At 32.1% G+C, this 17,539-nt stretch overlaps 1 protein-coding gene across 2 annotated transcripts in view; it reads left to right on the forward strand.

Annotated features, from left to right (window-relative positions):
- The window catches only part of Hem (Nck associated protein 1 Hem), a 144,152-nt gene that overhangs the window by 22,124 nt on the left and 104,489 nt on the right, over positions 1-17,539 (forward strand). For both annotated transcript variants that reach the window (XM_085809380.1, XM_085809381.1), the window contains exon 3: positions 1,599-1,691. In XM_085809380.1, coding sequence (XP_085665506.1) covers positions 1,599-1,691 — 93 coding nt within the window. The remainder of the gene's footprint in view (positions 1-1,598; positions 1,692-17,539) is intronic.

A 17,539-nucleotide genomic window follows, 5' to 3' on the forward strand; every position in this document is an offset into this window, starting at 1 on the left:
CTTGATATAAATGTGTAAAAAATGTAGTAAAGTGTGTGTAAATATAATATAAAAGTGTATAATATAAGTGGATGTAAATATGTTGGCAATTATTAACAAAATAATAAAAGTATGCATTTTTTCAATAACTTTTATTTTGTGCCAGAATTTCAGTACTTTGATCTTTTTTTCCTTTGAAATATTTATGTATATTAAAATCCTTAAGAAAAGCTCACAACTTATTTTTTTATTAACTCTTGATAAATAGGATTATAAGTTATGAATAAAATCATGGAGCAGTTTTATATTTTTATGCATGGGAAAATCATGTTGCAGTACCCAATAAGTAGCAGCTGAACTTTATTGGTTTGGTTGTAGGAAAGAGGGATGGGAGACCCTCATTCTGTTCCGTGGTGCTGTCCCTCAAAATTAAGATGGAACTGGACAAAATTATACTGTCACCTGTATGGTAAACAAAGCTGTTGCAACGACAGAATGCAATATTTTACTCCTTGCCATGATAAAACTTGAAGGCTTATTAAGTCAAACAAGAGAGATTAATCATAACAGCAACACAAAAGAAATACAATTGGTGAAAATAAATAAATGTGTTTGTAATTTACATAATTTTCATGCCACTGACTCATTTTTTTATTTGATGGTGGAGTTATTTTGTAAATTATTTTTGCTATTTAAAAAGAAGGAGCAAGATTGGTTGAAAACATTGCTTTTTATAGTCAAAGGGTGCTGTTTTATGATTATCTAAGTGTGGAGTCTTTTTCTTTATATTTTTTATGTATCTCTTCTATTGGCAGTCACAGATTAAATACACAAACACATATTTATTTTAATCTCTCTCTCTGTTTTCTTTCTTTTCTTTTTTTTTTTCTTTTCTTTTTTTTTTTTTTTTTTTTTTGGTGTGTGTGTGTGTGTGTGTGTGTGTGTGTGTGTGTAATCTGAATGAAATTAAGGACATTTGAAAATTTGATTCGTAAAGGTAATAAAAGATGCCTTTTTACTAAGAAAGGCTAAATTTTTATATTTAAAAAAAATAAAGAGGTGTTTCTCATAAGTGTTTCTTTTCAGCATCCAGGAGAATGCTGTGTTTTTCTTTTTAACCTTTTAACTGTCATGCCCAAGATTATCTCGGGCACAGCACTGGTGTTCGAAAATGTCACACCCGAGTATTTCTCGGGGTAATTTTTTTTTTGGAGTGCATTGTATTGTCATACCCGATTATATATCGGGAGATGTTTATTTCGGCTACATTTGGTTTTTCCAATAAAAAAATTTGACAATTTGTGTACCCAAATCATCAAAATAACTTGACAGTTAAAGGGTTAACTTGTAAATATTGCATTGATTTATTTCAAATTAATTAATAATGTACTGTACCAATGAGGTAATTCAATATAATTAAATACTTGTTAATTCAGTAATTTATAAAATGTATACTTGTAAAATATTTCGCTTTTAAACTAAATATACATTGACATGATATACTGAAACATATTTATAAATTTTATGAAGGAAGGATAACTTCCTCGTTTCTTAAACAATTAAAACAAGAATATTTTTTAATAAATTAAATATTCTAATTTGAGTTTTTTTTATTTCAGAATCAACTTAATGCAGTTTTCACTATTCGCCAAGAAATAATGAAGTCATTATCACTATATTATTATACATTTGTGGATCTTTTGGATTTTAAGGTATCATATTTTAAATCCGTGTGTTGTAGCCAAAGTTAAAAAGCGATTATTTTTACATTTGTCACTTTATCTTAGAACTCTGAGATTTTAAATTAGAAAATGTATTTGTAAAATGACCATATTAAGTAGAAGATTCTTTTTTTCTTGGCATTATGAGCAGAATTTTGTCTAGCATTTGATAATTAGGCTCTCTCATGTGTAACATAGGTGGTGGTTTTGCTATTTTTCGTTTTGTTATTGCCAAGGAAATTTGATGCTTTGAATGCATCTTAACTCCATTGCTGAGATATTAACTAAGGTCTTGCTGATTTTTTTTTCCTCCAGAACTGAAGGTTATAAGGTCTTAGTTATAAACTATGCAACAGGGGGGGAGAAAAGAGTTTGTCAAATATTTTTTTTTTCCCCCTCAGCACTAGGCTTCCAACTCAAATTTATGGCTTCGTATCTTACCTAATGCACTGCCAAGACTTGTCAGACAGTTTTTGTTTCAGTGCCTGTTTGTATAGCTGTTAGATTTCGGCCAATAAGTATTAGCATTTAGCATCAATTGTTATTAAAAAACATATTTGTGCCTTACAGTACAAAGTTCAAAATTGGGACATCCAATACTTCTAGACCACTAGCAAGTATTTTTTTAAAGAAATTATTTGCAAAAAGGAAGAAAGAATGAGATTCTAAGAATAGCATCTCACTTTAGCATGTGCCTAATACTTCATGCAAATGCAGTAGACATTTTTGCATAGTAAAGCATGTGACGGGTGTCTTGATTCTTAATTTCACTTTGGCACTAAATAAAATATCTCATCATTTATTAGCATAAATGATATGATCAATAGTTTGACTCTGTAGCTGCCTTTTTACTCAACATGCATCTCAAACCAAAACATTCTACGAAAATTGACCACTGATTTTACATCTACTGAATAACTTATAACCCTGATGTGAACCTGGCAAATTATTTTTTGCTTTCATAACCACATGACTATCAACTCATGGCAGCTTGAGAAATGACTTGTACAGTAATGTCTAAGACATTGTTTTTTTAAAATATTAGTAATTGAATACCAAACATCATGGTAACCTTTTATGTTGACATTATGCTTGGCAACAACTGCAGATCTCAGCCAGCTGTACTGTGAAGTATTGAGTGTGTTGTTGGGGAGAAATTTGACAAAACTTTCTATTTGCAAAGAAATATATCTTGTAAATGATATTCATATGCCAAAAGACTGCATTTAGTACTGTTTGAATTAGGAATAACTGTTTTTTTGTTTCAGTAAGATATGTTGGAATATATTTATTCTTGACTCGCGTAAGCTTTGAGTATATGCAGGAAATAGACATAAATATAATAAATAGCTAAATATAATGTTGGCATAACTTCCTCAGTGTATGATAGAAAAAAGATAAAATTTAGTAGAACAGCATGAATTTAATCACCGGTCTCTTGATATATTGCCAATAGTATTGTATAGCAGACGCTAGCTAAGCTTTATGATGATAGTCACAAATTTGAAGGTTTTCAGATATTGAAAATATGAAGCGAAGTTTTCCAATTAACGAAATTTGGGAAGAAATTTAAAAAAGTAATAAATGAGCATGATTCTGCAGAAGTATTCCATTGCGATGGCAATGCCCTTCAGTCAGTTAATGGATGGTAAAATCAGTAGTATGTTTCTAAATCCAGAAAATACCACTACTGATAGTGAAGAAAGTGACAGAGGTTGTTAAAAATGAAAATTTTGATTCCCAACTAATAGTGAAGAAAGTGACAAAGGTTGTTAAAAATGAAAAATTTTGGTTGGTAATGTAATGGGAATTTTCGACACGCCAATTACGGGATTTTCAACAATCGAACTTCGTAACTGAACAAGAAAGCACAAAAAAATGAAGCAATTTAAACAATGTACATTGAAGAAATGTTTAATAAAGTAAACAGAAATATACTGAGTTTTTTGGCAGGGAGGCAAATTTCGATTCTCTTAATAAATGTTTCACTATTTTGTAAACAGCTATCTCGTATTCATAATTTTCACATGTCATCTTACTAGATTTAAATTGATCTAAAACCTTGAAAATTCAGAAATTAGCAAAGTCCCAACAAGTCCAGATCTTAGTTTTTGTACAATACTTTTCATCTTAAATATGAGAATCTTACTTCACTTAACAAAAACTGCTGGATAAAAATTTAAACCTATAAAAGGTTGACAGTTACATCTTCACTGCTGCTGAATACAGCTCATCCGCACCCCATTGTTCTTTGTATCTAAATTTTCATGTTCGTTTTAAAATGACAATTTTTCATTTCAGGCTGTGGTTTCTTCCAACTGTAACACAAACTTCATTTATGTATGTTGTCCAGGATTCTTTTGTTGATATGATTTGGCAATAATTGTTGTTTCTCAGTTGGTCTTTTAGGAATTTTGGTTACATAGGTGTTTTTGACATTTACCATCTCAGTATTTTATACAGAGAATTCTGTCATCAATATAGCATTTACACTGGGCTACTAAAATTCAAGTGATAATTTATGAACATCCATTAAAAGCATACAAATTCTTCATAAACATCAAACCCAGTTTGCCTCTTTTCTTGGATGCATTTACAAAGTATGACGAGCATTTCTTCAGTAGCACTAAATTGAAGATCATACAACACATCTAGCAGGTCAGCCAGCTGAGATCTGAGCACTGGCTCAAAAGTTTGCTCTTAATATTTTCCATATATCTTTGCCATCAGCAGTACCTGAGATCAACAGGTACAGCTGGTTGATGCATTGGTAGATTGTTGTATAAGCATAGGTTTTTATTTGCATATAAGTTTGTTTAGCCAATCCACTCGGCAGCATTTGGCTTTACTTGTATAAATTTTGAGCTTCTGTCTAACTGTAAATCTATATCATTCTGCATTATAATTTTATTGCATTTAACATAAAGTTATAAGTAAAGTTAATTCATTCATCTTAAAAATGTATCTCAACCCCATAATTAAATATCATGAAAGTTTGGTTAAAAAGTCTGTAATCCTATTCGTCTTGCTTTCTGTTGGATTTCAATCAGTAAATATTAGTAAAGCATCAATAAATTTGGTACTGTTCTGTTATCGGAGTCAGCTTCAGAAATATATGAATGTATGCGTGTGTGTATGTATTGTATTGCAAGTGCATATATGTGTTTATGCTATTCACACATACATTCATGCTTGCATATATATGTATACGCGCATACATGAACACAAACATTCATCCATCCATACATGCATACATACATTTCTGGTTCCAGTACCATAAAAGTTTACTAGAATTCATACTAGTATGAACAACTTGATCTAAGATACCCTGGTTTCTAAAAATTAAAGAAAAATCACAAAAAATAGTGATAACTTGTCCAAAAATAAGCCAGTCCGTATAAAATTTGAATACGTTGTCAAGTAAGAGTTACTAAGTAAAAGTGCAGTATGCAAATTAATGGTGCTGCAATCAGAATGTGTCATCTACGAGGAGCATAATATTGGATATTTGAGAGAAAGCCTGTAAATTTTACGGTGATACTGAGATAAGAAATCTGAGAAAGCCAATTCATAGCAATGACCCTCGGGCATCATTTGCCTGAAGAACTGCGATAGAGAGCTATTGGGAGACTAGATGCAGGACGAAGTCAGACAGAAGTAGCCACATGGCTAAATGTGAGTTTTTCTGTGGTTTATAGACTTTGGCAACAATTTCTAACCACAGATTTGGAATCCAGAAGTTCAGCCAAGGATGTCGAACCGTTATGCCAAGTGTCAATGACCAATATTTGTTATGCACCTGAACCATCTCCTCAAATCTTATCCTCCCTTGCTGCAGCCACCAGAAAGTTGATGTCAACTGTGCATAGAAAGCTTTATGGAGGAGGTCTGTACACAAGGTGACCAGCCATTTGTCTGCCACTCGTGTCACATCGTAGAAGGGAACATTTGAGGTGACACATCAACATATCTACTAGACGGCTGATCAGTAGGAGTTTACTCTCTTTATGGATGAGTCCAGGTTTAGCCTCCTAAATAGGCATTATTTGATTTGGAAAGTACATGGAACCTGTTATTATCCATCAAACATTCATGAAAAAGTTGCATAGGGAAGAGACAGTGCCTGTGTATGGGGTTGTATATTTTTGGGTGGATGTGCAGATCTCCATATCTTTCCATCTGGGAATTCTCAGGACTATGGAGACGACATCCTTGATGCTTATGTGTGTCCTTATGCCAGGACAATATGTAATGATTTCCTGCTACAGAACGACAATGCCAGACTGCACAGGGCTCGCATCATGGATGATTATCTTGAGCGACAAACAAATCAGTGCATGGAGTAGCCAGCTCGATTACTCGACCTGAATCCTAGCAAGCATGTTTGGGATGCTTTAGGAAGACATATACCTGCTCTCAATCTTCATTTTTCAGACCCTTGTCACACTTGAAAGTGCTTTGAAAGAGCAATGGCTCTCACCTCCTGTGGAACTGATAGGCCATATAATTAACAGCAACGCACATCACTGTTTGTGCTGTATTACTTCTAGGAGAGATCAGATTCTGTATTGAAGGTAATTTTCCTATACCAGACTCATACGTCTGATTTTTTTTCATTTTATAAATATGCTAATTTCTTTAACACCATAATTGTCTGGTAGTTTTTTTTTTTTTTTCCATGTAATTATACCTTACTGTGTGTTGTATGCTGTGGTTCAGTTTCATTAAATTCTACATGTAACATTTTGAGTAATCATCATTTTTGTGATTTTTCCTTAATTAATGATAACCAATATAAGATTAAATGGGGAAGTTGTTCACATAGATAAAAATTGCTTGATAAAACAAATTTTAGAATGTACATCATGACTGAGATAGGTATCTCAATAACTATACCAATACCTGGAAGAAATCTTTTATATACATATGGAACTTTATCGGATGTGAGTGTTTTGAGCTTTCCATGTCGCTAGTAAAGATGACCTTTTAAATTTTGATTGTTTCATGCTTAAAGGTAAAGACATGGTAGCAAGGGAAAGGTGATCACAACATGCAGGCAGACATATATGAGCCACTCACTTGCCTTACTGATATCTAAGAAATCTATTACAGTGTAATAAATATTTTAAATTTTAATGCATGTGAAACAAAGTTTTTACTTACTGAAATCAATTATTTTTCTTTGCAGATATTGGGATTTTCTTGTAAATATTAGAGAAAAACTATATTTTTTGTTGCATGCTGAATTTTTACATAACTTCGAGGCTAATTCAGTAGTGGAGCTTTTGTTTAACCCTTCTCAATCCATTAAAAATACTCCTCCCCCAACAATATCTTCTAATGATTTATTATGCTTCTTACCATATCTAATCTTCTTGTACTTCTGGGTACTTCTGGCTGGGGCTTACAGATTTCATTAAAAAAAAAAATGCTAACTGTACATTCTGAAATATCAGTTAGATTACTAAAACAATAAGAGCCTAGAAAATAGTCTGTGGTTTAGTTGAATTATATTGCAAAAACTTAACATCATCTTTACTCCCTTTAATTCTGAAAAAGATCCTTCATCTAATCCTTACTGTGCGCTTATCAATGAAATCTTAACCTAGCATCTAGATATTAATCTGTCATGTGATCTGGAATATAATCAAGTATAAAAGGTCTTTTCTGTGCAGCTGTGTTTCAACTCTTCTTCTGGCCACTCTTTGGTTCACCGTTCTCTTTCCTTTGACTTGCTGCTAACTACGCCATTATCTAAAATGTGATATGCTATATGAAACTGGAGTGCATATTGTGCCCATGATAATGCTTAAAGAAGAATGTGTTTAAATAATTAATTTGTTGTCCAGCAATAGAAATTATGTTCAATTTGGCCACATCTGTCTAGCAGTCAATGTGGCCATGTCATGTATCATTTAAACTGTGCAGTGAAACAACTGCTCAATCTGTTACAGCTATCACCCAATCATCAAGATAATTATAGTTATTATTATATACAATCATGCACATGTGTGTGTGTATGTATGCATGTGTGTACATAATAATATACAGTACAAAGTCCGAGATCCGTACATAAGCCACCAACAAAACTTTTTTAGGAAATATTTTTTACACTTTATGCATGCACATATGATTTTTTCCCCCATAAGAAAACACAGAGAATCCTGATTCTTAATTCACTTTGGCACTAATAAAAATATCTCATTACCAATCATTTTAGCATAAATTTCTGGGATCACAGGGTTCGTACAGTCCTTAAAAGTCCTTAATGTTTTCAAAAATGATTTTTGGTCCTTAAAAGTCCTTAATTTTGGCCAAAATGAATAAACGGTCCTTAATTTTGCTCATTTGACATTTCTTATCATTTCTAATGATTGCCATTCTATGTGTGAGTTGCGATTTCTCATGAATATGGAATTAAAATTGCACGGCTCTTAACCAATCTGTTGGCGGATTTGCGTTGCAAACGATAAAAAAAAACAATTAGCTACCCGAACGAAAGTATCGGTGTCTGATTGGCTATTCACCCAATCTTTCGAAACAGGTGTTATCCATAAATTTAGGCAGATTGTGACGAAAGCGTGAAGCCGGAAGTTCTTTAAGAGGCGAAAGTGATGATGAAGGTGCTCGAGAAAAAAAAAGGGGGATTCTGAAAATATTTGCCAAAATTAGAGCAATCCCAACCTGGAAGGCCACAACCCTTCCGACGCCAATAGGAACGAGATGCCTGGAAAGTTCATTTTCAATAAACTGTGGCTTCATCAAGCTGACTACAAAGACTGGATATTGATGGATGACAATCCTTATAAAGCTAAATGTGGTCTTTGAAACAAATTGAAATTTCTATAATGGGAGAGTCAGCGCTGAAAATTCACATGAAATTTAAGTTTCGTTTTATCATTTCAATTTGTTTTTACGCGGTTTTGCTTAGCTTAATTTCTGTGTTTGTTTCAATTAAACCATAAATTAATTTTTTATCACCTTCTACGGAGTTTATTCTCTTTTTCACATACTATATGTATGGGATATCAGGATTATGAGTTTATTTCTGCAGGGGGTCTGTTATCGATTTCGCGGGAAATCTGTTGGCTCCATTTCGATTTTAGGTCGCCAAGGGCAAATTCGGTAACGTTAGCCGAGAAAAAGTGAAGTTCGGAAATACGTTTTGAAGCTTCAATAGACAATTAAGTATTTGGTTTAATCCTGTGCTGTTGATAGTAATGCATTATTTTTGCTAATGGCGATACAATTATTAGTTGAAAACAACTAACTAATTAAACACTTTTTAATATTTTTAAAGCTGAAAACAACTAATTGAAACTAATTTTCCTGAATTAACTAGACACAAATTAACTTTCATGAATTACTAAAAAGTTATTGGGTAGAAGTTTAACTGAAAATATACATTCCATATATATATATATATATATATATATATTTATACAGTACAAAGTCCGAGGTCGGGACTTCGGCGATCCCAGATTTGAGATTTTTCCGGATATTAGATCATTTTAAATCTACTAAGATGGCACATAGAAATTATAAAATTGAAAATATGAAATCGTGATTTATAAAATAATGAAGCATTTATGATTTAAAGGGTATCAAAATTTACAAAAGAAAAGAGCTTAATATTTATATGTTTACTTTATTAAACATTTCTTTCAATGTGAATTGTTTGATTTGTTTTCTCTGCTGATACTTTAGACTAATACTATAGACATATAATTTCTTGCTGAGTTATTAAGTTCCATTGTTCAAGTCCTGTAATTGCTGTGTCGAGAATTCCGAATAACTTGTCAATCAAAATTTTTTCTCGTTCAGTAACCTCTCTGTTACTTTCTTAACTATCGGTAGCTGTATTTTCTGGATTTAAAACCATACTACAGATTTCGCCCTCCGTTAATTGATTGATGATTGGGGCATTGTCATCACAGTGAAAAACTTCTGTTTAACTTCCCTAAATTCTGCCGCCTGGTGCGGCCATGCGAGGTGCTGGTTCTGGCTTTATGTGAATAACAAATCAGTTATTCTTAATTCAAATAGCACTAAATATAATCATTTGTCCTATGAGTATCATTAACAAAATCTATTTTCAGCATAAGGAAAGAAATTTCTGTTAAATCTCCCCTTGTCAACATTTTAGTGTATTAAACTTAAATCTGTAATCATATAATACTCTGTTATTTGGCATCGCTGCATGAGTCATCACTCAAGTTGTCATCCGTTGATAAACATGCGGTGATGAAAGCAAAATACAATAAGTAATGATTCGCGATTTCGGCATCAAGAATATAAAATATTAGTTGGTGTAAAATTAACAAATGTTTCGGTTTAAGATTATGCCAAGCAGATACACAGCTATGGAGTCAAGTTACTAATCACACAAATTTATGCTAAAATAATTATTTCTTCAATAATGAGATATTTTATTTAGCGCCAAACTGAGATTAAGAATCGGGATTTCCAACATGTTTTTTTATGATGAGGAAAAAAATCTAATGTGCATGCGTAAAGCATACCCCTTCCCTCCAAAAAAGCCCTAAAAAATTGGTTGGTGGTGGCTTTGAGGTCCGGATTTTAGATCATTCCAGATATTCGATGTCCGGATCTCGGAATTTTTACTGTATATGTACTGTATATATATATATATATATAGTAAAAAATGTATATTTTCAGTATACATTTCTTATTATATATATATATAGATAGATACATTATATACATATTATATGCAATACTTAATTTTACTAATGCCTTGCATGTAATGCCCCTTTTAGCTGCAAAACATCTTTCCCTTCTCAGCTGCAGAGTTTCTTCTAACAGTATCATGAATTTTGTCAAGTTAGAAGAACCATCTACTTCAGGAAAAGATGTAACTGCTAATTCAACATCAATAAGTGTAGAAAATAATAAAATAAATTCTTTTCTTTTCAAATCTGAAGTTACAGATGCAGAAATATTGTGGGCTTTTAAGTGCATCAAAAGCCACTATTCTTTTAAATCGTGCGATGATATTGGGCCTTTATTCACTAAAATGTTCCCGGATAGTTCCATTGCAAAATAGTTTTCATGTGGTGAAAAGAAATGTGCTTATATCTGTTATTTTGGTCTTGGCCCTTATTTTAAAACTTTGTTACTAAAGCATTGTAAAAATGCTGAGTTTTTTACATTACTATTTGATGAGACTCTTAATCTGACAAATCAAAAGAAGCAACTAGATATTTATGTGAGGTACTGGCATCATGAAAATAAGGTCAAAACTCAGTACCTTACTTCTGCATTTATAGGGCATGCAAAAAGTGAACTTATTTTATCCAAATTTTATGAATGTGTTGAAAAACTGGACTTGTCAAAACTTTTACAAATATCGATGGATGGTCCTGCAGTAAACTGGAAATTTTGTGATTTATTGCAACAGGACTTGACAAAGGAATATAACATTCAATGCTTGACATTAGGTTTACACATTCTTAACAATTTTTCAAGCATAGGATGTCATCCACTGGCTGGGACATTTCATCATTCTTATCCTCCTTATATTGGATTTTTAAAGATTCTCCTGCAAGACGTGAAAATTTTTTAAGTATATCTGGCTTATAAAAGCTACCTGTGAAGTTCTGCTTTTACCGATGGTTGCAAAATGTCCCAGCAGTTGAAAGAGCCATTGAAATATGGGATGACTTGATACTGTACATTAAAGAAGTTGAAATGGGGAAGTTTAAAAAAAAATTCATCGAAATCCTTCTCAAATATTTTAGAGGCAACTAAAGATAAAACATTTCTTATAAAATTATATTTTTTTCTCTCCCTGTCGAAAATATTATTGCCTTTCCTTGAATATTATCAAAGTGATAAACCACTTATTCCCTTTTTTGCTGAAGATATCTTAAAACTTGTAAATGATTGCCTTCAGCACTTTAAAATTTTGAAACTAGAATATTCAAAAATAACTAAAGCAGAAAATCTTTATAAATTTAATTTTAATGATCCAAATTGTTATAATGATAAAAGTAAAGTTTATTTGGGATTCATTGCTGAGCAGTTAATGAATGATAAATGCCGCAAGAAGGACATTTCACAAGCTGAAAGTTTTGCATTGAAACAAGGTCAACAATGTGTCTTAACAATAGTACAACACTTAATGTCTAAATGTCCAATAAATTATTCTCTTATTCGAAATGCATCTTGTATAGACCTGCGATTGATGGTTAAAAGTCCAGAAAAAGCCCAGAACAAAATGAAAATAGTTCTAATGGTATTAATGCAGAATAAACGTGTTTTACAAGATGATTGGGATGAAATTCTGCTGCAGTTTGGAGAGTAGTTAAGACAAATTTACATGAATTTTCTACTTTTGACCCTCAAAATCTTTCTCTTGACACATTTCTCACTTCTTATTTTCATGATTTTCACTATTCAAAAGTATGGAAAATAATGAAAATTATTCTTATCTTGTCACATGGACAGGCCTCTGTGGAAAGGGGCTTCTCTGTAAATAAAGCAATTGAAAATTTAAGTGACTTATCATACATTTTTCAACGCACAGTATTTGATTACATAAAATTTTCTGGAGTTGTTCTTAATATCGAAATTAATAAAAAATGAGATCAGCAGCAGCTTCTGCAAGGTCTAAATATATGCAGTATTTAGAAGAACAAAATTCTTTAACTAAATCTGAAAATTCAAAGAGGAAAAGAAATATCATTGTGGAAGAAATTGATTATATGAAGCAGAAGAAAAAATTTCTTCAAAGGGACATTAAAGATATTAATGAAGAAGTAGATGCTTTAGCAGATGAAGCTGAGACCAGCATGAACATTGATTTGTTTATCAAAGCAAATGAACTTAGAAGAATAGTTAAAGAAAAGGAAAGAGACATAAATAAATTAGATGTTAAAATAGCTGAAAAGATTTCAGATTTAAGAAAAGCACAAATGTTTTGTATCTTTTATTGTACAGTTTATTATTCTAGTATCTTTCAAAAAAACCAAGAAATTAAATTGTACGTTTACAAATCAGTTATTTTAATCTGCAAAATATTCCTACATTGTGATTATAATAGTAGTTGACTGTGTTTAAATAAATATCAAATAAGTTAATAATAATCATCTAAATCTCTAAAATAGTTACTGTTATTAGTGTAAAATACACTTATACATGTTTTTAAAGAAATTATGTTCCTAATTTAATGTTATCCACTTCATAACTTGTAGGGAGTTAGTTTAATTTTCAAAATTGTTTTATGGTAAGTATTAAAGTGAATTTAATAATAGTGCATAATACACACTTCTGTTTGTTTCTTAAAGTGAAATTACAAGCATGAAGTCGGTTGTATGGTTAATTGCTTTATTCTATTTGTTTTTTTGTTTGCTGATAGGTCCTTAATTTTTTCTTTGATGGTCCTTAAAAGTCCTTAATTTTCGTGTAAGGAAATGTTTACGAACCCTGGATCAATAATTCGGCTCCGTAGCTGGGTATCCGCTAGGCATGCATCTCAAACTGAAACATTGTTGATTTTACAACTGCTAATATTTTATATTCCTGACTCCAACCCACCGAATCATTATTATATTTTGCTTTCATAATTGCATGTTTATCAATACATGACAGCTTGAGTAATGACGCATGCAGTGATGCCTAAACATTTTTTATATATATATATATTAGTAATTGAATAACAAAGAGTGTAGAAACCTTTTATGTTGACATTACGCTTGGCAACGATTACAGTTTAAGTTAAATGTGCTAAATATTGAGGAGGAAAAATTTAACACAGTTCCTTTCCATATGCTAAAAATAGATTTTGTTGATGATACTCATAGGCCACAAGATTACATTTAGTGTTATTTGAATTAAGAATAACTAATTTTTTATTCACATAAACCCAGAATCGGCGGCAGAGCTTGTATGGCCTTACCAGGTGGCAGAATTTCAGGAAGACAAAATTTTTGAAATTCAGAGAAGCACTGAGTAACAAAATTAAGGGATGATAAAATTTTTAGAATGTAGGGAAAGCACTGGGACCCAAAATTATTAACGAGTAGCAAAAATTTAGAACTTCAGGATGCTCTTGGTAGCAGAATATAGGACCCACAGAGACTGCATCAGGCGGTAATATATCTAGTGCCTGCCCTCAGTAAGCTTAATTATATATGTGGGAATTTATTTATACAGGAATCAGATAAGGTTTAAGCATGTGCAAGAATTAGACACAAGTATAATAAATAACTAAATTAATACAATTCCTGCTTAATTGTCTCAGTTCGCAATAGAAAAAAGACAAAACATAATGGAACATTTTTTTTTTCTTTCGTCGCCAATTTCATGCTATATAGCCAATAATGTATAGCAGATGCTGTTAAGCTAACCTAAAATTATACTGTACTGATTCCAAAGAATTTCAGTTAATATAGCAGATTGTGCTGTTCCTTAACTTTCTGATTTGATCCAGCTGATTATTTTTTGCAGGCTGTTATAATTACAGCAATTTTATGAAAACTAAAATTTGAACTTTCGATTTTGTCGAGAAGAGTTTCTAATTCTGGAGCTGCAGCAGGATCTACAGAGTGAAAGCATGTTTCAATGTCCATTAAACCAAAAGTGGAATTGCTGCAAAAAATGGATATAGGTATATCCATCTGAAAATTATGTGAGAAGTATAATATTGGAAGCTTTATGGTATATGACATAACAGAAAATGGAACTTTATGAATTCTTTGTGGATTCCTTCACACTACTGGCAAAGAATAATAGAAAAATTATTCCTATCCTAAAAGTGATGATCATGACAAAGTGATGATTGAATGGTCAGACAGAAATGCAGCGAGGACGTGTCATTGACGGGTCCAATGCTGATGGCTTAAGCCAAAATATTTCATGAAGAAATGAATTTAAAAACTGAGTGCACACATTCGACAGATTGGTTAACCAAATTTTATAATCGCCATGGTATAATGCAATTAAAAATTTCAGGTAAAAAAGTTTCAGCTGATATTGAAGCTGCCAAACTATTTGCAGATAAATTCATTTAACTTCATAGTGAAACGTTATCTCCAGGACAAATTTGCATTGCTGATGAAACTTATCTTTTCTGGCAATATGTGCCACGAAATGCCTTGGCAACCTCTACAGAAAAGGCTCTGACTGGTGTCAAAGATTCCTCAAATGCTCAATAGGTAGACTAACAATTTTAGCATGCTCAAATGCTGCAGGAACGCAGAAGTGTAAATTTTTCGTAATCAGAAAAAATACTCATCCTTGAGCATTTAAAGGAGTAAAGATTTTCCCGTTCTATATCATGCAAATAAAAGAGCATGGATGATACAAGCATTAATGTATGATTGGTTTGAAAATAAATCATTTCATACCTGAGGATCAGCAAAATTTGAATTTAATTGGTTTACTGGGGGATGCAAAAATTCTGTTGATTCTAGATAACTGTTTAGCTCATATTTCACTTAAAGTTTTAATGGAAGATAATGTATCCTTCGTATTCTTTCCTAAAAAATGTATGCCCATCATTCAACCTATGGATATTGCACCGAAATGCAAATATAAAGTAGCAGTTTTAAAATTCATGTTAAATATCTTGAATAATGGTAAGATTATTCAAGAATTTTTGAAATATTTAGCATAAAATCTGCTGTGTGGAGCATTGCAAGACTGTGAAAAAACGTGCCTCCATATACTTTAAAAAATACTTTGCGTAATTTATTGTCAGCTACCATAGTTCATGGTGAGTGTGATGACCATGCATGCGCAGTTTAACAGAACAGCGTGCAATGCCTCTCTCTCATATGACTTACATTAGAAGAGAAGAGACTGATAGTAATGAAAGCAATCTGCTGTATGCCAGCATAATGATAAACATTCTATTTCTATTTCTGTGTTAACTACTTGTTTTATTCGTGTGGTAATAAAGTGTTTGTGCTGTTAAGTGTGTGTTTTATGCAGTGCCCGCATTACATTCACGTTTACGTTAAGTAGGAAATATATATATCCAGAACCCACGCAGAAGAATATATGACAGTGGTGTCAGCAAAGGAGGATATAAGTAAGTCTTGGAAATTCACAAGTAAATGCGCGAGTCTTCGGAAAGGTAAGAAATACTTTGTTCAATTCACTTTGTTGTAAAGTGAAATTCAAAAGTAACAAAAGGGCTGAAGAGTTAACAAAATTTAAGAAAGAACGTAAAGTTATTTTCACCCATTACCAAAATAACAAGTTCTGTTTTGAATTGTTCTATTTTGAAATTGCTCTTCTCGATTAAAATGCTCAAAATGTAATTCTAAGTATCATAATATATTGTTGCATGAAAATAAGGGAAAGGTTAATAAAAAAGAAATTAAGAACAATTCTAACGCCGTAACAACAAAGATTTCTTCTAAATATTCTAGTGTGAATCAAGAAGTTAAGGAATTAATTGATGACTTGCCAACTGTTAAACTTGTTTGTCATGATAAATTAATTAATGCATAGCAGATACAGACACACAATTAACTGTTATCAAGGCTGACATTGTACCAGAAAAATATGATACGCCACATGGAAGTGTTATCCTCACGTCAGCTTTTGGACAATCTTTAAAGGCTTCTCTTATTAACCTACCTTTAGTGATGTATTCTGAGGATGATAAATTTGTCACCTATTTTCATAACCTGGGCAATGATGGATAAGTTATGTAATGATTTAACTTTTGTTGTTAAGTGCTTTTAATGAGTTAATTGAAAATGATAAACAAAAGTTTAATTTTGAATGCAAAAATGTAAACATTACTAATGATAGTTCGGTTGAAATGCCTTTTTATGAAACTGAAAATTTTGATGAAATACTTAACCATGATAGGGAAAGCATTATTAATGAAAAATGTAATGACACTGTTAAGAAAATAATAGAATCTTGTGCTCTCGTATATGAAGATACAGGTAAGGACATCTCCAAAGGTAGCAGGAGACAAGGTCAATGTGTTTCAGATTCAGAACTGTTTTGTGTTCAACAAATGAATGATCCATCTTTAAAAACATGGTAGCAAGATGTAAGAATGAAAGTAATAATTTATTGTTATCGACGATTTTTTGTATCATAAAGATAAAATTTTAGGAGAGAGTTCACTCGTTAGTTGTTCCCAAAGAAAGAAGAAAACCAATTTGGAACTTAGCACATTCTAACTCTGGGGAAGTCACCTTCGAACTAAGAAGACAGCTGAATGATTCAGATATTCCTTCTATTGGCCTGAAATCAAGAAAGAACCTTCGAACCAAGAAGACAGCTGAACGATTCAGATATTCCTTCTATTGGCCTGAAATCAAGAAAGATGTAAATGAATATTGTGATACTTCTTGTCAACTTCAAGTGAAAAAGCGTCCCTTTGATTAAAGTTCTGATTACACCAGTAACATGTCCTAACGAACCATTCCAGGTAATTAATATGGATATCCTAGGACCTCTAGAACCAAGCTGTCGAGGTTATAAATACATTGTGTATGCATGTGTTCTTGATCAATGTACAAGATGGCCTAAAGAGGTACCATTGAAGAATCTAAACATCAAATCAACATGCAATGCATTGTTGCAAATCTTTACATGCATTGGAATTCCTCAGATTGTTGCTTCGGATCAAGAAACTAATTTTACTGCTTTGTCGACTCAAGAGTTTTTCAAAAGGATCGGATCATCCCCAAAGTTCTCAACTCTTTACCATCCAAGTTCAAACGGCCTTGTAGAAAGATTTAATGCAGTTTTAAAGGGAATGATACATCATACCATCAGAGAATATTCAGAAGATTGGGAGAAATGCCTATCATACTTACTTTGGGCCTATCGAGAAGTTCCTAATG

This window comes from Stegodyphus dumicola, chromosome X2, assembly GCF_044657685.1.
Source record: "Stegodyphus dumicola isolate Sdum_Otavi_A_Nest chromosome X2, ASM4465768v1".
In the NCBI taxonomy this organism is placed as follows: domain Eukaryota; kingdom Metazoa; phylum Arthropoda; class Arachnida; order Araneae; family Eresidae; genus Stegodyphus; species Stegodyphus dumicola.